This window comes from Drosophila guanche, unplaced genomic scaffold (assembly GCF_900245975.1).
Source record: "Drosophila guanche unplaced genomic scaffold, DGUA_6, whole genome shotgun sequence".
Taxonomy (NCBI): domain Eukaryota; kingdom Metazoa; phylum Arthropoda; class Insecta; order Diptera; family Drosophilidae; genus Drosophila; species Drosophila guanche.
In genome coordinates, this window is record NW_022995746.1 from 3,384,308 (window position 1) to 3,404,515 (window position 20,208).

The window sequence follows — 20,208 nt, forward strand, 5'->3', positions numbered from 1 at the left end:
AGACTGTAGTAAATGGCAAATAGAATTAATTTTGGAATTGAAACCATCTGAATTGGGGTTTATTTCACTCACTTTTAATGATTCCTTTGAAGGATGACTGATCAAATGATGGATACCTTAAGCAGACCTAAAAACTCACCCCTAAGTGCTAAGCCACTCTGTGTGAGAGAGAGACAAATTTCTCTCTTGCCCTTCAATAATGTTAAAGCCTGCTTTAACTGCTTTTCATGTTACGACTAAAACGATTAATTTATTCATATTTAAAACACATTAACCTACAAAAACACACACATTTTACGCTTTGCATTTACATTTACATTAATTACTAAACAAAAACACTAAAACAATCAATCTGCGTTTCATTACTTATATGTTTTGTTTGCTTCTTTCTTGGTTCTTTAAGGTATTACGTAGATATCGATAGGTTGGATATTTGCAGATCTTCCGAATTGAGGCGCAGTATCTGCTGATCCTCTGAGTTAATGCGAACCAGCTGCTCGCTGTCGAAGCTGAGCAGATTGCTGATCGTTGGACCATTATCAGGTTGGTTGCTCGCATTTGTGTTGTTGTTGTTGGTGTTGTTGCTGTTGTTGTTGGTGTTGTTGTTGGGGTTGTTGGAACCGTTGTTATCATACTGATGCATGGACGGTGCATGTTGCTGTTGCAATTGCTGCTGCTGGTGGAGCGTGTGCTGATTGTGCTATAGACAAAAATGATTAAAAAATAAATTAAAATTAAATAAAGTTCGTCTCACCAGATGATTTGTGCTCAAATTCCATTGCAGATTGCCGCCTGGGCCTGTTCCGCCGTTGCCGCCACCGCCCCCCGATGTCAGCAGGTTGTGCATCGTGAAGGGATTGTTGAGATTGCTAAGATTGTTGCTGTTGTTGTTGTTGGTGTTGTTGGTGTTGCTGGTGTTGTTGGTGTTGCTGGCGGGTGCTGCAACTGCTGCCGCCGCTGCTGCTGCTGCTGCCACAGCCGCTGCCGAGAATTTGCTCTCCCAATGGCTGCTGCCAGTGTTGCCAAAGGGATTGCCATGGAATTGCATCGCCTGTTGTTGCTGTTGCTGTTGTTGTTGGTGTTGCTGCTGCTGCTGTTGTTGATGTTGTTGTTGATGTTGCTGCTGTGCCAGAACCTGCTGCGTAAAGGGATTGTAGTTGTTGCCCAACTCTGTGGCACCATATTGCTGCTGCTGCTGCGGCTGCTGCGGCTGCTGTTGCTGCTGCTGTGGGTGGTTGGGCGACATCATCTGCTGCTGTCCATTGGTGGGCGTGGCAGCTAGATTGTAAGGCGAGGGCGTGCTGTTGTGGTTGTAATTGCTCGAAGGCGACAACGGCTGCGGCGAAGGCGTCAACTCTGGCGCTGCCCGATACAAGCCAAACGGCTGCGGTGAGGTATCTGCAGATGGCATTTATTATAAATGGATAAGCAAGCAGCAAGCAGATTGCCACCACTCACCTCTCGGTTCTGTTTTGATGGGCGGTATGTTCTGTGCATTCCAACAGTTCATGTTGTTTTGTCCTAAAGAGCCAAGCAAAGCAATAAATAAAAGCATTACAAAAATTATAAAACAAATACAAATTAAAGCAAAGTAAGACAGCCAACAAAACAAATTAATAGGGAAGTTAAATTGAGTTAGTCAGAAAGGAAACATGGAAGAAAAGCAATAGCTCACAAAACGACAGCCTCAAAAATTGTTAATAATTTGTTAATAAACTATTTTGCCATGCCAGACTCTAAAAAATATATTTTGTTCCATATTGAACCAAAAATCGTGCAATTAATTGTACCTTGTAAAGGTTTAAAAGGTGCAACAAGTCAACTAAAGCAGACAGCTTTTACAGCCTGTTCGTATATTCAAATTGGTGAAAATTCAATTCTCTGGCCGATGCTCTTTGTCCTAAGACAACAGCAGGACAAAACGTGGCCAAAGGGTCTAAAAATATGTATTAAGTAAAGGTCTGTACGAGGTTAATTATTCAAACTGCAAGCAGTTCCAAAATAAACTTCCAGCAAGAGAGAAATCTTATAAAAGGGGAACAAAGTTATCGAAAGGTATGAATATTAAATTGCTAAAATAAAACCAACTTAAAATAAGTTGTTGCCTTTAAAGCTGATAGAAAAAAATCTTAAAAAAAATATATATAAAAACCAAAACAAACAAAATATCTATCATGCAAGAAATACACAAAAAATCAAACTCAAACAAATGAAACTGCATTTTTAAGAGCACTTGGAGGAAACTGCGATTAAAAACTTACTCAGAGGAAAAACGAAACTTCCTTGAAAAACCCGGCAAGCCCTGAGCAAAACTTACTTTCACTTTAGAACCTTTTCAAACTATTCGCATTCGTTTCAACAATATATGGCTTTTGTTTTCTGTTTTTATTAAACTACAATATTTTATACAAAAAATATTTCTATGATTTTGTTTCAAACGTTTCCATTTCATGAATATAAAAATATCAAATATCTTTCGCAATTACGAGTAAACGAGTAGAAAAGCGACAAAAGTTGTTGTGTTTTAGTTGATTTCAAATCAATTTCTGTATCAATAGTAATGCTATAACTTTCGACTAGATCAATATATCAAATATATAGTAGGTAACTCTCATTTATGTAGTGTTTGTGTGTGTGCATTGAGTGCTTGCTAATCATTTCTAATAGTCTATTCGAGTAATACATCATCAAGGCAGATGAGTGGTTAAGTTAAGTCTTTGGTATGCCGAAAAACAAGTATCAAATATCGCATATTCGATTAGGTAGGATCAGTTGGTGCTGTTTGAGCATCTCAAGACAAGATTAGATGCCAACACATACCCGAAAAGGGCAGAGACAGCAAAAGTAAGAGGCACGTAAACCCAGCACCATACAAAGAGTAAAGTAGACAAAAGCCAGCACCAGAAATACACAATCTGCTTGCAACTTACTGCCATCCTGCTGATCGTTTTGTAATTGCTGTTTTTGCTGTTGCTGCAGCAGCAGGTGCATGGGATCGCCGCCAGTCTTCTGACGCTTCCGCCTCAGGTGTGCTGGATCTACAAAAACAAAACATAGACAGGCTACAGGACATATTCTTCGTTAATCGTTAATCGATAGGAGATATTCCTGGGAAATCCTTAGAGAGATTTCGCTTAAATACAAAATTCAGTTGAGGTCTCCTCTGGGGGACCTGGACAATTACAAATCGTTTCGCTCCCGGCACAGCACATCATAAATGTTTTGCTCCTGGGCTCTTACAAAATACGAGTATTATCCGCAGTTGGGTATACTTTTAGCACAATTATCAATTCTAAAACAAATACAAAATGGAGAGCCTTCGCGCCGAAAGATACTTTCAGTCGCCGGCCCTCCGACAAATGGACAATTTATGATTCTATACCCATGAAGAGGTGACAGATTTCCACCTCTTTTCCTTGGGTTTTATTTCCTGGAAAAATATGCAACTCCTTGGGGGGTCTTTCCTTGCCCCTTCGTTGAATTATTCGTTGGATTTCCTTTCCTTCGTATTCCTTAAAAAAAATATAGCAAATTCTCCCTGGGCTCCTCCTAGATCAGGCCATTTGCTGCCGCCAGTCGCTTGGCCACCTGCTCCGGGGTGAGTATCTCCCCAGCATCGACGGGTGCATAGTAGGCGGAGGTCTCATCGAACTCACTGGCCGCCGCCAGCGGAGGCACACTCGTGTACAGCGCAAAGTGTTCCGCCTCTGTCAGGTCGAGATTCGGATCCAGCTGCACATTGAAGTGCCCCTCGATGGAGCTCACCAGATTGTGCAGGCTCTGACGATCGGCAATGGCCACCAGCTCCATGCCGCCCTCGAGTATGGGGATCTCAGCCAGCTGCAGCGCCGATGCAGTACGTCTGTCCAGTGCCCCACCCACCGTAATGGTGCTGGACTGCGAGTACGCCTCCATGGGCGAGTGGTGGGGCAGACTGTTGGCGCTGTCACCCTTCAGGGGTATGTGCACCACATCGGCATTGAGATACGCCGGCCGCTTGCCCGACACACTGCTGACACTTCTGCCCACGGGTTTGCCCAGCTTCAGCGGCTTCTTGGCTCCGCCCGACTTGATCGGACTCGACTTGCTGGGTGTCTGCGCGGGTGCCGCACTCTTCGAGGATCTCAGGGAGGCTCTCATGGGATCCTGCATGTTAAAGTGCCCAATGCTGGGCTCCCGGCTGTTGGTCTTCGATTCCAAATGGGAGCAGCTGTCGGCAGGGGTCTGGGCCAGATCGGGCTTGCTCTTGCGCCGCGAGAAGAGCTTCGAGAAGAATCCTGGCTTCTTCTGACGTGGCAGGGTATTAAAGTTGGGATTCTTGGGCGTTGGCGCTGGCGGCAGGCGCTTCGTTGGCGGCAGCGCGTCCGCCTGGACCGTGTTGGCCTCGATGGAACGATTCTCCGCATTGCTGTCCTGTTTGCGTATCCTCTTGGGTGGCAGCGGCGGAAGCTTCTCCTCCTCCGGTGCAGTCACGTGCACGGGCAGCGGTGTGCTGATGCTGGCACTTGGAATTGGCGGCACTGGCCTGTGGGTCGCTGACAGCGACTGCGAATTAACCTCCACCGCATCGTAATGCTGATGGGCATCCTCCGGGGCACACTGCGACATGGGCGGTGTGGGTGGCATTAGGTCATCCATGGGTATGAGCACGGGATTCTTGAAGGCAATCTGTAGGCTCGTGTAGGTGGCAGCATCATCGAAGCTATCCTCCACCTGCATGGCCGGATGACGATCCAACTCCTGCTCCAGTCCGCTGCCAGCCAGCTCATTCTGCAGCGTATTGTTGTACGTGTCCCGCTGCACCTTGTAGTCCGTGTAAATCTCATCCAACTCGGCCACCTGCTCCAGCAGCTCATTGAGTGTCTTGTCCTCGTCTGTGGGCTGCAGGTGGGCCTCGATGGCAGAGTCCTGCAGCTGCGCAGAGTCTAGGACATCGTTCTCCACCTGTGTGGGACTCGGCTCATGTGGCTGCTGTTCAATCTCGCTGGATCTCATCCATTCGGTGATCTTGTCGTTGGCTGTCAGTGGCCGTGGCTCCAGGCGTTGTCCCAGTTCAAGCTGCTCCAACTCACGCACTTTCTCATCAATGATGGTGTCGATTTCTTTTTCCTGCTCCGAGCGCAGACGTTCAGCCTCGGCCTCTGCCTCTGCCTCTGCCTCGGCATCTGCGGCCTCCATGTCTTGTGGCATTTGATCTGCCACAGTTTCAGCCACTGGCGAGGACTCTTCCTCAACTAAAAGCTCCTCTGTGGCAGCCACAAGAGACACAACCTCCAGTGGCGACTGCACCACCTCCAACTTGGGCGTGTCCAAATCGATGACCTCAATCGTGGGCGCCTCCCGTTTGGCATCCAACGTGAGTATCTGCTGAAAGAGATCTTCGTCCGGCTTTCGCTTGAGGTGCCGGTGAAGATTCCAGAACGTGTGTTTACCTGAATCCAAAGGCACGTACTCGAAGGGCAACGACTCGCTGGTGACACCATCCGACGGGCGACGCAGCTGTATGAAGACCTAGGGGAAACCAGAGATTAGTTTGGGAAACTGAGCCTCAAAGCTCAAAGCTAGAACCCACCTTGGCTGGTTCTGTGATGTCCAGCGTATGATATCTGGGCGTCTTAAAGGTAATGGCAGTCTGCTTGTGGACATCCGTGTGCTGAAAATCACCAAATGCCTCCCACACGCTCTGTCCGTTCTTCTCCTCAAAGAAGCGCACGGAGATGTCCTCCTTGGCCACCTTCTCGCACAGCAGGATGATCTGTGTGTTGCCCAGCACCGTGGCCGAGCAGCTGCACAGCCGGCAAATGACCAAATCGGACATGGCTTTCTTGTCGAAGATTGGCTCCGAGACAACCGGCGGCAGGGGCGAGGTGAAGCGTCCCTTTTGTTCGCTCTCCATAAATACTTGAAAACACAAGCGAACCGAGTTCAAATCGATGCTCGAGGGCTGGAAACGATGCGAGAAACCAGCTGGAAGTAACAGAAATATTAGTCAAAGACTTCTGGTAGATGGATCTTCCGCTTACTCTTAAAAGGATCGACGCGTATCTCCTCGCGTGCCTTCAGGGCCGCCTCAATGTCCTTCTTCTTGACACACTGAATGCCCAAATTGCTGAACACGGCCCTCATCGTTTCGCTGTTGATCTCCAGCGTGCAGACGCCCTTCTTGCAGCCCTCCTTGCCCACCAGATTGTGCGGATGGGGACTGTGAAAAGAGGTTCCCAATGAATATACACAGTTCAGCCATAAAACTCGCTTCACACTCACCGATAGGGTGTGTCCTTGGTCACACAGGAGACTACTACGACGGCACGTCCCTTGTAGCCCACAATCTCGATGGTTGGATACGTTTTGTTCTCCGGCGTGGAGTTGACGCCGGGTATGGAGCCCGCGGAGCGACCCTCGCACTCGTATCGAAATCTCAGCGCCTTGCCCGCGGGCTGTTCCGTTATTTTCACGTACGGTTTCTTCCGCACATTCTTCGTGGATTGTGACAATTGTTGTTGCTGCTGCTGCTGCTGCTGCTGTTGTTGCTGCTGCTGCTGCTGCGGCAGCCCGTTGTAGTTGAGATTTTGTTGCGCATCAACCGCCGGACCACCGGGGCCGGCAGCGGCAACATTGTTCTGGTTGGGAAACATTTCGTGGCCAAAAATATTAACTGCAGAGGGGAAGAGAAAGGGCAGAGAGATTAGAGATTTTGGCAAGACTTTTTAAGTTTTTGTAATGCTAAATAAAATATATGTTGCAATTCGATTGATATTTTGTGTATTTTCTTTGATAAATTTAACAGCTATTAGGGATTAAATATATGTAACAACATGTAAAATACATGTAATATGTAAATGTAGTACATACATATATGTATGCAACGATTTGTCTACACTTTCCTTGTCCCTTTTTCAGCTTTCAACAATTAATTTGGTAAGAAAAATGAGCGCCAGACGATGACGTTACGAACCCAAAATAATCACTTGTTCAATTTGATTCACTTCTTCGTTATATGTACACTGTATATATATAGTACATGGCTCTGGCTATACCTAGCCATGACGTGTAGCGTCTGGCATGGAACTGAATATCTGCAAGAACTCTCAGCCACAGCCAAAAAGAACCAGATACTCGCATAATCCCACTGCTGGCTGTGTGTGGGCGTTTGTGTACAATATTCGGACATTATTAATTGCACTATTCAGGGGTCATTAAGGTGTAGTATTTGCTGTCTTTTTGCTGCTGACTGCACTGGGTGCTACATACAGACACGTGTGTGCATATTTTCCCGTTTGGCCGGGTCCGGTCTGGTCCGGCCATGCCGCTCCGGGGCGTGCTGTTTAAAAATAACATTTTGCGTAACGCGTAAAGCGTAAGAGCGACAAAATCTAACAAAATCCACCCATAGAGAGCGCATATGCCTTTACTCTATGTATCAGGTAGTACCTAGAACGCCTCGCAGTTTGGCCTCCTCGAAGCTTGGAGCTTTTCTTTTTGGCACAGAGTTTGCTCCAAACAAAAACATTTTATCAATGATGGGCTGGGGGCATTGTCAACGCGATCACACAGCCAATATACAGCAGCTAATATATAGCGAAGACAAAGTAGCTGCTATGACCTCAGAGTCTACACTCTGTTCATGTCTAGACATTGGTCTAGCAGACGTCAATGGCTGACAAAACTACGTCCGTGCATTGGTCTGATCTGATCTGAACCGATCCCGTTCGAACACACCACAAACTACCCAAGAAAAACGACTTTTTTGGTGTTTCATTGCTAGACATAGATGAGTGTAATTTTGTAGCTGAAATAACTCCTTCTACTTTGCATATTTGATCTCCTCTTTATCGTCTATAAAGAGCTATAATTCACTCACATTAACTGGAATTCTATGAGTTATGCATTGCTTTTTTCCAGGGATTTTACTTGTATTCAATGTATTGCTCATCAACTTTATTATACATTTATAAACTGCATAATCGCTGCTTTATGTAACCAAAGGAATTAAAATGTGTTTCATGCAGGAAAAGTAAGCTGATACAATTTCTGACTGTAACTGCTGCCGAATCTGCTAATTAATCAGCACTTTATTTGTTTTGTTTTCTTTATTTTTAGGTGAACGAACTTTGGATGTATACATTTAGGCATTTAGTGTATGTAAATACATACAAATGTACATCGTTTCATGCAGACAACGAAACATGAGAGAAAACTGTCGTTACTTGTACATCTGCTGTATATTATATTAAAACGTGACTCATTTATGGAAATGCAAAACTTATTTGTGGTGCCCAATCTTTCCTTGAATTCCAGGACATTAAGCTACTCAACTGACACCAAGCAGAATCTTGCGACTAGCTACTAGAAAAAATGTGCAGAATATACAAATCATAGAAAATTATATTTTCTTTAACAAAACAAATATGAGTAAATATCAGCAACTTTTAGACCCATTATTCCCGTCTAAATATTAGTATTCCCTCCCGAAAATTCCTGAGCAAACAAAAACTATCTGCTATTTAGTGGGCAGCTTATCGAATTGATTTATTTATGTACATGCGTGAGTATACATAAATATACATGTGTTCCCCTATAAGAATTCGATATTCCGATGCTTTTTGTGCGTCAATTAGAGCATTTCGGAATATAAATCATGCGCCGAAGCCACTGTCCCACAGAGGACAACACTATTCATAATTAAATGGGGAAAATGATCTTAGTAATATGTATATCAATATTTTATGTAGATTCAAATAGATTGAAAAACTTTCGCATGTTGCACAGAAGATTAAGGCAAAGATTACGTCACGAAACTATTTGCATTTTGAAAAGCGAATTGAAAAGCCAATTGGATGCGGGCCAACAAATGTAAAATAAATATAAAACAAGATCTAGTTAAAATAAGAATACTAGATAATCAATTTGAAGATCATTTAGCTGTAAATCAATCACCTTTCACTTATCACGGCCGAACGTTGCGCTGCCAAAAGGGCTTTCAAAAACCAAACAAATACCGATTTTAAATCGGATTTTTATTAGATTCAAGTAATATCTTTTGGCTTGAACAGATTTAGGATTTATAATTAATTTGTTTATAATTATAGCATTATTTGTTCACTTGTTCGTCCACACACACGGCGTTAAAGCTCTGTAGCTATATCTTTATATACCTCTTTGTATATATAATATCTATAATGAGAAATATTTCTTCAGTTGACCGAACAAAACACACACAGAGCAGAACGCGTCTTGAGTACTCGCCTAATGTCTGAACACTGAACCGAGCAAAATGTTGTTCGGGAAAAAAAATCAAAAACACACACAGAATTCTTTATGCACGCCTCTGGCCAGCAAAAGTTTTTGTCGTCTGCGCCGTTGTGTAGTTGTCGTAGAGAAAGAAGCTTTCTGCTATTTTTATTTTAATTAATTTGTTAAAAATCTTATATACGCTGGCTGTTGAATATTTTGTGGTAACTGCCTGTGTTTTGTGTCGTGTATTTATTGCCGCTGCTTTCAAGGAATTTTCATCCTCGTCTCGGGGCAGTTGTCCCAATTTTCCCGAATTGTCACGAAAATATACTCAGCTACAACGTAAGCAAAATGAAATGAAAACTTTATTACCCGATGTCAATAAACTTTGGCCATAGCTGGGCAATTGTGTAAACAGTTCAATCAATAGATAAATCGATCGATCGTACACGTGTTTATGGATACACAGTTGAAGCGATTGAAAGCCATAAATGGCTGACTAGTTGCCGATTCTGATTGAATGTCTAAGCAAATATTGTGGAGACAGCAATTAATGGAATAAAACACAACACATTTACGGCAGGGAGTAAATCAGAATATTTGTTAAGCACAACTAAGTAAATATAAATAAACAAGATACAACTTGACTGATACATTGAACGCCTTTTATAATAAGAATTTTATGATTATTTGGTGAGCCCAAAACATTGATCGCAGGAGACACAATTATAGCCACAATTTTAGGAATATTCCAGAGCTAAAAGCACTGCAAGCTCGAACATCCCATCAAGGTTGAGTCACATCTTTTAAAAAGGAAATCGCACAGCGCCCAATCTAAGCAAAAGATGCAAAGGTATCTGAAAAATTACCATAAAATGCATCAACGGCAGGGGCAACTGTTTGTTTTTGTATCGGCTATAAACAAATATATTCAAGTACATCCAAACACACATCTGCACATACGAATATATCGTATGCAATAGGCATAAGGTAGATACGTATATTGGCATTTCCGTTTCAATGGCCACCAAAAGATGGGTGGGAAAAAGGCACTTGTCAACGCTTGGCGCCAGCTTCTTGAACGCTCTGTGACTGATTTCAAAAGAATATGCATATAATAATTAGGTTTATGCTGGGGAAATGGGAATGGGCAAGAGCAAATCCACATATCCTATGGGGTGTACGTATGCCAAAATGTGCTGGGCAGATTTTGAATAAACAAAAATATTTCGATTCTTTCCAAGAAACACCATGAGTCACAGTGCAAAATCTAAATGGGTTATATATTCGAATAGGAATTGAAATATGTCAGGAATTTGCTCGTGTGCCACAGTCCCTCGTGTGGGCGAATATCATTCAGCAAATGCGTGACTTTACGGGGAACAGGCACAGCCGGAATAGGTCAGTTACCCACGGGTAGGACGTAGGACTTTTGGAAGTATGAAAATCGATAGCCAGATCAACCTTTGACGGCTGCTGTGTGTGTGTGTGTACGAAATTATATGAGCAAATATTGTAGTAATATCTATTCCCTAGACAATTTATGATTGAAACCATATAGAGATTATTATGCCCGTTAGCTGGGGTAAGCAAAGACAAATGCGCTACCGTTTAGAACCCATCAGATAGGGCCAGCAAAGCGTATCGCACAGACAGATAATGCACAGGTGGAGAGCGTATAAATACCGAAAACACAGCTCGATTATAACACACTGGAGATTGCGAATATATAAATAGACCAGACCCAGGAGTAGCGATGATAGCGTGATGAATATTTAATTGATTGATAAAGGATTGAGCTCACGCTACCATCGCTAGCACGAATGCCACCTGATAAATTGTTACTAAACAAAAAGCGTATGGATTTCGCAACCATAAAATTGATTAATAAAAGAACGTTGAACGTTTCCCTCCACCGCTTCGAGCCGGACACTCCATCGTTTTTTGGCGAAAAAGTAGAAAAGTAAATAAACAGAAAAATATAAAAACATTTCGTTTCGATCATTTAATATGCTAATTTTATGCAATTTTAATACCCCACCAGAAAATTAAAAAATAAATAAAAAGGTTCTTGTGGCGCCAGCACTACAAATTAAGATTAAGATCAACATCAACATCAAAGTAGAAGCAGCCAGCAGCAGCTGCAAAAATTCCTCAACCGTTGGGCCGCCCAACTGAAAACGAGTTACCAAAACTTCCAGACAGACAATTTAATGATCGCTGGCGTCAAGCAATTTACAGCTCAAATAATAATAAATAACTGTTATGCTGACAAATCGATGGAACTAGTTCCGAATGTTGAAATTAGAAGAGGATTTCTTTGGTTGGGGGTTTACATATTTTTAACATACAGGAAGTAGAGACTGACGGGTTGTGGAGTATTGATATTGGAGCATGGAAAATATTATTTAAAATATATATAAAATATCCATCACAATAGCTGGACTAATACTCTTTTATCTTCAAACAGAACACACTTGTGGTAACAGAATTCCTATGGATTGATCATTTGCAGAAAGTGGGGCCTTGCCCAGCTCCGCCTCACTGTATCAATCATTGCGGAATTAGCATGCGGGGAAACTGCCCATTGTGGGAATGAGTAGCATCATCTATTGACTTGGCCTTAGATCTGTAAGCACACTCACAGAGCTTTGAATATCGTAGATGACTTTGCTTAAAAACGAAACGACGCTCTGTACTTTTCCCTTATGTTTTTCACTCGTTTGGCAGCACTTTGGATGTGAGTCAGCAGCTACAGCAGCAGCAGCCGGTTTCCATTTGCAGTTTTAAAATTACTTCGAATTAGCTAAAAGCCTCTCCATAATTACCTGTAAATTAAGCCAAGGACCAGTACCAGTTAACACATGACGAAAGATTTTTGTATTTTGCTTTCCACACACACGACAAAAAATGGTGTTTTATTTGCGGTTTTTGGACTCCCAGTTTTGTCAAGAAATTTTAATAAATTTTAGATTTTGTTTGAGTTTTGTTTTGTTCTTCTTTTGCGTGAAAATACAACGAAACGTAACGAAAGGAAAAAAATACCGTTAGCTGTTAGCCGTTAACCGCCAGCCGTCAGCACAACCGCAAACGCATCGAGTCGATCTTAGAATGAAAATGAAACAATTGAAAAACAAACCTCTCAGTTCGGTTCGGTTCTGTTCTGCTTTTGGACTGGCTTGCCGGAAAAACAAATGCAAGTGTAAGGCAGAGAGCGACCGCACGAAGCAGCGTAGAGTAGAGTGGAAGGAGAAGGAGAAGGAGAAGGAAAAGGCGAACCGAACACACTGCACTGTGCTGAAAGCGAATTGACAGAAAGCTTTTCCCCCCCACACACACACACGCACACACTCACACACGTGCTCGTAAGAAACTTTCGTTTGTGACGGACGCTGACAGCGGCAGAGCGTCAGAGGGCAGAGACTGGGTGGACTGCGCTGCCATATACACAGGTGTTTTGGTTATTGTTTCGGTTTATCGTTTGTTTTAATACGCAGCAGGGGAGGTGTGTGCAGTTGTGCAGCAGAGGGCGCGAGCAAAATTGAAAGAAAGGACAACCCCAAAAAAGCTTGAGGCTTACACTGCAAAAGGAATTTTGGGCGCAAAATTATATTTGGGGAATTTCTATGCTGCCAGGCCAAGTGCCAAACAGAAGCAGCTGTTTTTGTTACGATATACATTTGAGAGCCAATAAACTATGGAATGTAAAACGGTGTGTACAGTGAAAACTCTCTAAAGATATTATTTTTTGTTACTTGTTTTTTGTACATTAAATTATAGTAAATTGCGACATCAAATCAAAGCGACTAGAAAATTCCATTATTCCATCGATTCAGCCTCTTTTTCCGAAATTGTTAATAACCTTTGAGCATTTATAGATTTATACGAAATGTCTGCGGTCTAAAGCACTATCAGTTTATTATTTAGAATTTTTAGAAATTGTATATTATTTAATGTAATTATTCTGTAATTCTGTACCAAGAAACATCTCAATGTATAACCTGAATATTCATTAAGATTTCCCAGAGAACTGTACACATGGATGGGCGGGGGGAACTCACCTTAATCAAGGAGTGATTTGACAACGTTTCATAGGCATTGATCACACGAGTGGGTTACAGATGAGAAGCACCTGAAAATTAACACAAACTATTAATACACTTGTGCGCTGCATGTAGATGTTTCCTTATACACTTCTTTATTTATTTTGCTTTATATTTTCCCCCGAGCCTTGATGAGTGCCGTTATGGAAATTAGTTAAATGCTAAATAAGCCATTTATTTATGGTTAACAAAAATTCCTTTTAATGTTAATACACAGAAACACACACGAATACAGGCGCGGGAACACAGGCACACAGTCACAGCAACTATTACAGAAACCGGTTTGCATATTATTTATATAGATAAATAATCTTTTTTTTCCTCTTTTTATAATTTTTGCGCGAAAAACGAGCACGAGAACAGAGTGCGATAATATCAAAAGAAATATCAAGAGAGAGAGAGAGAGGAAGAACAGAAACTACAGCAAAAGCCAAGACGAAAGCGAGAGCAGCCAAAAGTGAGAGAGACACCCACAAACAGACAGATAGACAGGGAGACATGGAGAGAGAGAGAGAGAGAGCGCGCGTCCCGCTCTTCTGGCGCGATTTTATAATGACGTCTTTTTCTTCTAGGGAATTCCGGGCTTTATGCTTATGCGATCATCATCAACTTTGTTTTTGTTTTTAAACAGTGGCGGCGGATTTAATTTTCTTAATTGTTGCTCTCCTACCATGCATACATCTGCCGTGTCTCTCTTTCACTGTCTCTCCGTGTCTCTGTCTCTTTAGCTTTGACTTTGTTTTATTATGGTAATAAGTACTATGGGGGAACACAAACAACGGCAACAAATTGTCGATGTGCGTCGTGTAATCTAATCGGTAAAACGTTCAATTTTAATCGAAATTATCAATACGTGTGCCGTTAAAAAGGTTTTTTCATGTACGATACGAGTGCAGAGTCGGTTCGATGGTTGCTTTTGCTGTTGCTTTTGCCAGCAAGTGAAACTTGCTTCGCTCAAAACTCAATTATACATTTCATGCATCGCATTTTTTTTTTTTGTCAGTACTTTTTATCTACAAACTTTGTTCAACACTCTGGGCACAGGTTATTTTCTGGTATTTTAACTGTCACAAGACGACAGACAGTGGCACAGCCAGAGAGAATGAGAGAGAGAGAGCTTTAAGCATGCGCGAATGCAAAAGCGTTAATATCGAGAAACGAAACGAAAGAAGACACAAAAACGAGGCACAGCACAGAGTTACTGTTGTTCCACACACGCACAACCGATCACGACGCCAGCGAATTGAAGACTCTGCGGCGAGCGCGGTAAAGAAAACAAAACTTTCAATACCGTAGACAGACACGATAGCAAAGCTTTCGGGCTTACTTGGAGTTGTTGTCAAAGCACAAACAAATACAAAGATCACACTTTTAAGCTGTCTCAAGAGAGCGGGCGAGAGAGTGATAGTGAGAGAGCATGTGGCGTCACGAAAAACGATCTGAAGCAGCTGTGCTGAGTCACGTATGTGGCTGAATGCAAAAGCAAAACAATCAACGGCCTTTGTGGGGGCAGGCGGGCAGCAGTTTTGACCACAGCTCGTACTCGTACTTTTTCCCAGTGTAGCACGGCGTGTGACTCATCCTCGCGGCAGGCAAAGCTTTTCTCGCTTTTATGAATGAAAATGCAGACTCGCCGCGTCTCTATGTCTCTCCTCGTGTTTTTGACTCATCCCCGAACCGCCCACTGGGAGAGAAGCCTGATTCAGCGTTGAATTCCTGGAAAAAGGATACATTATCCTGCGCCGGCATTTGTTGTGGCATAAATTTCAGCTCCCCAATGTGACTCACTTGGTCCGTGTTCCGCGTGCCACTGCTCTAGCCGGCGCTGCTTTCACTTTCCGGGCGAACTCTGGCATTCGGGATGCCAATTTCCATGGAATTTGATAAGTTGCTGAATCACCCAAGGAGCGGGGGGCCAGCCCACTGCTACCAGCGTAAACATTATAAGTACAGCTGATTAGTTCCCATTTGATAGTGAGAATATTGATTTAAAATGAAACATTAGTGGGTAAGGCAGCGAGATAAGATAGTTAATGCAAATTGTGGCTGGGAATTTCCAAAAAAATATATTGTGAAGCTTCCTAAATCTGATATGAAATTTTGTTTCAGGGTATTACACGAGTTCTATTTGAACTTTGTTGCATTTAAGTGGAAATTCTTTGAACAAAATTAATATTTTATTGAACAACATTTAAGCTGGTTTACCCACCTACTCCGCCAGTTTATTGATATGCTAAATATTTCTTAACCAGCAAGTCCCACGCTCTTTAATCTGATGATAACCTTATCAACAAACGACACGAAGGTCATGCAACAGTCTGCAAATTGCCGAAATTTCCCACATAAAGTTGCAGAGTTCAGCACACATGGCTATGACCTAAGCCAAATAAATAGAAATTATGTCAAATGTCAGTATTGAAATTTCACAACAAATGCCAACAGATTGGGCATGGATACTGAACCTTAGCCAACCTGCGATGTCTTGATAGCACGAATCGGGGCAGTCCTGAAACAACAACAACCAAAACAATAACAACAATTTCCCATTACTCCCATGCTAATGGAGTGCAGACATCGATCAAACAACGGTCGAGCCCCACTCTGCAGAGTACCCAAACAGCCAATTGCAGAGGATTTTTCATGAAAATCACGCGATATTTATCCAGTCCTGGCCTGCCATTTCGGGTGGGTAAAGGGATGGGTGACTCACCTGGCCCCACAGTATTAAAGCTGACACGTGCTTGACGAGCAGCGTCGCTGCGGGGCAGGGTGCGGGTGTTATGGAGTCGCTGCCTATGTAAACATGTATCCTCCTAGGTATACGACACTATTGATTTTTTGTCCGGTTGTCGTAGTAGTCGTAGTTCTGCTTCGCCGATTTAAACTCTTTGAACTTCCTGCGACACGTGTCCTTGACAGCGGGAGGGTAAGAACCGCTACAATATTGTGGGGCCGCGGCCGTTCATGGTGAAGGTGATACCGCCAGTAGCGCCGATCCGAATGATGAATGAGGGTTCAAGACTTATTAATTAGTGTGCAGGAAATGTTGCCCCTCTTAAGGGTACACGCCTCTGCCGGCAGGACCTTGGGGAAAGTTGTTTGCTGCCAGAACGTCTCAGATTTTCGAAGCGACTAAGCGAGTTATAACGACTGGAAATTACGTTTTAGCTGTTCCAAGAAATTGTAAAAATTTTAAAATTCTTTTGAAATTATTATTCATTTTGTAGTGTCTGCAAACGCTGTCCTGGAAACGCTGGCAAGAGCTTCTCAAGCAGGATCTATGGCCCCAATAAATGGATTATTTAGAAAAGATTTCATTTCCACCAATATAAGCGGTAACCCCTGCTTTGTAGCGTCTTCCACAGTCTTGACAGCCCCACCGAAAGCAATCAGATTGGCCAGGAAAGCCTTGAGCCTTGAGACCACACCGTTCTGTTTGAGCCCCAGTCCCGTGTGCGTGCACTTCTACAGTTAACCCCCAATAACCTTGGCCAATTCCTAGTATTCGTTGTGAAATACCTAACACCAGGTCAAATGATTTATTGGGTGGGGAACTTGTGTGAGAAGTAGAAGGATTTCATCGAAACACAGCTATCATTGAATAAACATTCAAGTCTCAGCAAAACTGGAGTTCTCTCTAAAGAACCATCCAAAAGTTCCCCAGGTGGAAACATGGAAGAAGGATCAGACATGCAAGTCGATGTCTGTCCAAATCCAATGCTGCACACATCGGAGTGGGTCGTGGATCCTTACCGAAAAGGATCGGACAGTTTGAAGATCTTTCTCGCGGCTTTGGTGCGCAGCTGGCGCATGCGAGGAGAAAATATATGCCAATTGGAGGAGAAGACGGAGCATTTCAGGGACGAAGTGAGTTAACGAAATTAAACATGACCCTATCCCCATATGCCAGTTCCAGTATTTACAGACTAAGAACACGGTACGCATGTCTAAGGCCCTGAAGGACGTGGAACTCGAGCGGAATGGCGAGCTGCATCTGGAATTAATGATGTACAAGCGTAGCTTCTATGAGGCTCAAACGTCCATTCACAGTCTGACGACAGACAAGGAAAAACTGCTACACGAAGTGGAATGTAGCAAGAGAAAGGTAGGTTCCTATATAGGGAGAAACTTTAACCATACTGCTTACCCATGCGACAGCATGACAAACTACAAGCTGTGGCTGACCAGCGACAAATAGAAATCTGTGCCGCCATCAAAGAGCAACTGATCGACCAACAGCGACTGTCGCAGGAGGAGCAGGCCATCAACCGGTTAAGAAGGAACAATGCTGACCTCGTCACGGAAGTCACCACGCTCCGCAGGATGCAGATGGAGTACAAAATTAGTGAGCAATGCCTAACCAAAGAGTTGGAGGAAACAAACGAGAGGATGAGCACCATACAAAAGGAACTAAACTGTCTTCAGGGTGGAATGCAAATATGGAACAGGTAACATAATAATAACTGTGTCGCTTTATTAACTCAATTAACTTCTCTTGACAGCAATGAGCCACAAGTCCGCCTCAAGATGGAACTGCAGGAATTATCCATCTCAAACGACAGTTTACAGACTGAATGCAAAGCCGTGTTCCCGATGCCTCAGCATGTTATTTTAAATGCGCTCATATTTTTCATTAAAATATTATAGGAAAATTATTTGAAACAGCAAAAGAATGGGCAAATTGCTCGGCAATGCCGCGTACATGGAAGTGTTCTGAACAGCAAATATATTACGAAAATCCGAAGCTAAGCTACAAAGTTACTTAACCAAGAAATTTTGAAAATGGCTGACGTGGGCAACTGTTGTTGGCTTCGGCACTGGCACCACCGCCCGGCCCCGACCTATGCGTGCTCCAGTCGTGGAGATGACTGGAGACCGCGAGGCGGAGTGGGTGGTGGAAGACCAGCACATGACCGTGCGTCTGTTGCTAGTCGACGCACTCGGCTAAGCAAAGGCAGCGGGAAAGCCAATCCAGAACAATGTTGCCACAGCAATGCCAGGCAGAATTACTGGGAAACAAAGGTGTGACGGAGGGTCGGCACTGAGCAGATCTGATAAACAGATGGCTATCTATCTATCGATCGATGCACAGAACAATCACAGAATACACTTCCAAAGTACAGTGCAGTGCATCTCGTATTTATACTGTGCATGTGGCGAATGAACGCTTGGGAATTACAAGCGAATGCGCACGCCTTGCAACGGGGTGGATTTTCCTTGCGTGGAAAAGGTGAAAATGCATTCAAAGTCGGTTAAAAAAGGTTGCAATAATTGCAAAAAATTAATTGACATTTTTCGAAATTCGGAAAAATCTGTTAGAAGCAAAAAAAAAGAAAAAACAGTGTCTTGGAATTATATAATTTTGTTGCTTGTCCACGGTGGGAATGGAACTATGGTGCTAGCTGTGGGCATGCGCAGTCTGGCCGATTGAGGCACAATTGTTGAAAATTTCCCTGTATAAATGGTGGTAAATGTTTTTCATATTTTCTGTCTTTTCGTCTAACTATTTGAGTACAAGTAGTCTTTCAGTTTTAAGGCTAGACTTACAAACGAAACTCTTTCCTAAGCAAGACCTGTCGCACCTTATATTCATATAGTTCTTTCCCAAGAACAACAACAATAGACGATAGGTAGAAACGGACAAATAGGTACTCGCTTTGTTGCTCCGAATCTTCAGACATGGTAGAATCAGACAAGCAGGAGTTTTTAGCCGATGGACAGTGGCTCATGGATCCTTACCAGAAAACGGCAACGAAGGTCATAGTGCGCGCCTGGTGCAAACGCGGCAAAGACATCTGCCAGCTCGTCAAGGCGAAGGATTATTACAAGCACAAAGTGAGTTAACCAAATGAGATTCAAGCTACCTCTTCATATTACTCCGATGGCAGGTCATGGAGAGCAACAATAAGTTGCACATGTACAAAGTGATGACTGAGGTGGCTGAGGATCGGAACAATGAGCTCTGCTTGCAGCTGATGAAGTCCAAGAAGAACACCATCCAGATACACTCGTCCAAGTTGAGCCTGACGGCGGACAAGGAACAGCTGCAGAAGGAAGTGGATTGCCGTAAGAGAGAGGTAAGTTCATTTATAGAATTAACATTGGCCATTCGTACTGCATTTCCATGTGCCAGAATGAGGAACTAAAAGCAGTGACGGACCAGCGAAAAACAGAACTCTGCGCCGCTCGGTTGGAGACGCGGAGACTCCGAAGACGAATATCCCAGAATGAGTTGGTCGTATTTAAACTTAAGACAATGAACTCTGACCTAAACAATGAAGTTAGAATGCTCAGAAGTTTTCACAGAAGCAACCAATTAAGGGAGCAACGTTTAAACAAGGAACTTCTACTTAAATCTGAATTGATTACCATCATGCAGAAAGAATTAAGTTTAGTTAAGGAAAGAATTCGGAAGTGGAACGAGTAATAATAATATTTAGCCCCTTGCAGCAACCAAATTCCTCATCTAATCCCTTCTCTACCTCATCCACATGCAAGCAATGAGCTGAAGGAGAACGAGCAACAAATGCGTCCATTGATAGACCAACTACAGGATCTCAGCAGAGGCCACAGCTTCCTGAGGATGCAGACGGTACAGGAGATCAACAGCAGGAACTCCATGTTTCAGAAACTCTGGCCAACTAGCTTGGCGAGGAAGCCACAGCCCATGATTGAAAAAGCTTTTCCTTTCTGCTTTAAACTGAATTACATTTTAGGTTCCTGAGAGTTTCAAAAATGTGTGTAAAAAATTAGAAAAAATAATTGAAATTGTGAAAAGTTATCAAAAAGATATTAAGTGAAAAAAAAAATACAAAATTATAAGCAGAAAAAATAAAATATTTCTTCTTGTCCACAGTGGGAATTGAACCGC

At 43.0% G+C, this 20,208-nt stretch overlaps 3 protein-coding genes across 9 annotated transcripts; 2 read left to right on the forward strand and 1 right to left on the reverse strand.

Annotated features, from left to right (window-relative positions):
- Positions 1 to 345: 345 nt before the first annotated feature.
- On the reverse strand, positions 346 to 14,590 carry LOC117582391 (embryonic polarity protein dorsal). Of its 6 annotated transcripts, XM_034270075.1 has the most exons (10): positions 14,359 to 14,584; positions 13,296 to 13,366; positions 6,265 to 6,655; positions 6,024 to 6,202; positions 5,573 to 5,967; positions 5,433 to 5,511; positions 2,931 to 3,038; positions 1,459 to 1,521; positions 755 to 1,398; positions 346 to 700 (listed from the first exon to the last, which is right to left on the reverse strand). In XM_034270075.1, the coding sequence occupies exons 3-10, from the start codon at positions 6,633 to 6,635 to the stop codon at positions 407 to 409; spliced, it is 2,133 nt and encodes a 710-aa protein (XP_034125966.1). In that variant the 5' UTR covers positions 6,636 to 6,655; positions 13,296 to 13,366; positions 14,359 to 14,584; the 3' UTR covers positions 346 to 406. The 6 variants fall into 6 exon arrangements, with proteins under 6 accessions (XP_034125966.1, XP_034125965.1, XP_034125961.1 ...); XM_034270074.1 differs by lacking the exons at positions 346 to 700; positions 755 to 1,398; positions 1,459 to 1,521; positions 2,931 to 3,038 and having other exon boundaries at positions 3,056 to 5,511; positions 6,265 to 6,500; positions 6,531 to 6,655; positions 14,359 to 14,590; XM_034270070.1 differs by lacking the exons at positions 346 to 700; positions 755 to 1,398; positions 1,459 to 1,521; positions 2,931 to 3,038 and having other exon boundaries at positions 3,056 to 5,511; positions 14,359 to 14,590.
- Positions 14,591 to 16,594: 2,004 nt separating this feature from the next.
- LOC117581893 lies at positions 16,595 to 17,992 on the forward strand. Of its 2 annotated transcripts, none has more exons than XM_034269362.1 (4): positions 16,595 to 17,204; positions 17,263 to 17,442; positions 17,496 to 17,785; positions 17,840 to 17,992. In XM_034269362.1, the coding sequence occupies exons 1-4, from the start codon at positions 17,010 to 17,012 to the stop codon at positions 17,982 to 17,984; spliced, it is 810 nt and encodes a 269-aa protein (XP_034125253.1). In that variant the 5' UTR covers positions 16,595 to 17,009; the 3' UTR covers positions 17,985 to 17,992. The 2 variants fall into 2 exon arrangements, with proteins under 2 accessions (XP_034125253.1, XP_034125252.1); XM_034269361.1 differs by having other exon boundaries at positions 16,597 to 17,204; positions 17,254 to 17,442.
- An 891-nt stretch (positions 17,993 to 18,883) lies between these two features.
- Positions 18,884 to 20,086, forward strand: LOC117581964 (spindle pole body component 110-like). The gene is made up of 4 exons (XM_034269449.1): positions 18,884 to 19,172; positions 19,226 to 19,414; positions 19,471 to 19,760; positions 19,836 to 20,086. The coding sequence occupies exons 1-4, from the start codon at positions 19,017 to 19,019 to the stop codon at positions 20,059 to 20,061; spliced, it is 861 nt and encodes a 286-aa protein (XP_034125340.1). The 5' UTR covers positions 18,884 to 19,016; the 3' UTR covers positions 20,062 to 20,086.
- The last annotated feature ends 122 nt before the right edge of the window (positions 20,087 to 20,208 follow it).

Coding starts and splice junctions, on each gene's coding strand:
- LOC117582391 (XM_034270070.1), bottom strand. CDS start 6,635: ATGTTTCCCAACCAGAACAATGTTGCCGCTGCCGGCCCCGGTGGTCCG. Junction 5,968..6,023: donor ACGCGTCGATCCTTTTAAGA/GTAAGCGGAAGA, acceptor TGTTACTTCCAG/CTGGTTTCTCGCATCGTTTC. Junction 5,512..5,572: donor ACATCACAGAACCAGCCAAG/GTGGGTTCTAGC, acceptor GGTTTCCCCTAG/GTCTTCATACAGCTGCGTCG.
- LOC117581893 (XM_034269361.1), top strand. CDS start 17,010: ATGGAAGAAGGATCAGACATGCAAGTCGATGTCTGTCCAAATCCAATG. Junction 17,443..17,495: donor TGGAATGTAGCAAGAGAAAG/GTAGGTTCCTAT, acceptor CCCATGCGACAG/CATGACAAACTACAAGCTGT. Junction 17,786..17,839: donor GGAATGCAAATATGGAACAG/GTAACATAATAA, acceptor TTCTCTTGACAG/CAATGAGCCACAAGTCCGCC.
- LOC117581964 (XM_034269449.1), top strand. CDS start 19,017: ATGGTAGAATCAGACAAGCAGGAGTTTTTAGCCGATGGACAGTGGCTC. Junction 19,415..19,470: donor TGGATTGCCGTAAGAGAGAG/GTAAGTTCATTT, acceptor TCCATGTGCCAG/AATGAGGAACTAAAAGCAGT. Junction 19,761..19,835: donor AGAATTCGGAAGTGGAACGA/GTAATAATAATA, acceptor TCCACATGCAAG/CAATGAGCTGAAGGAGAACG.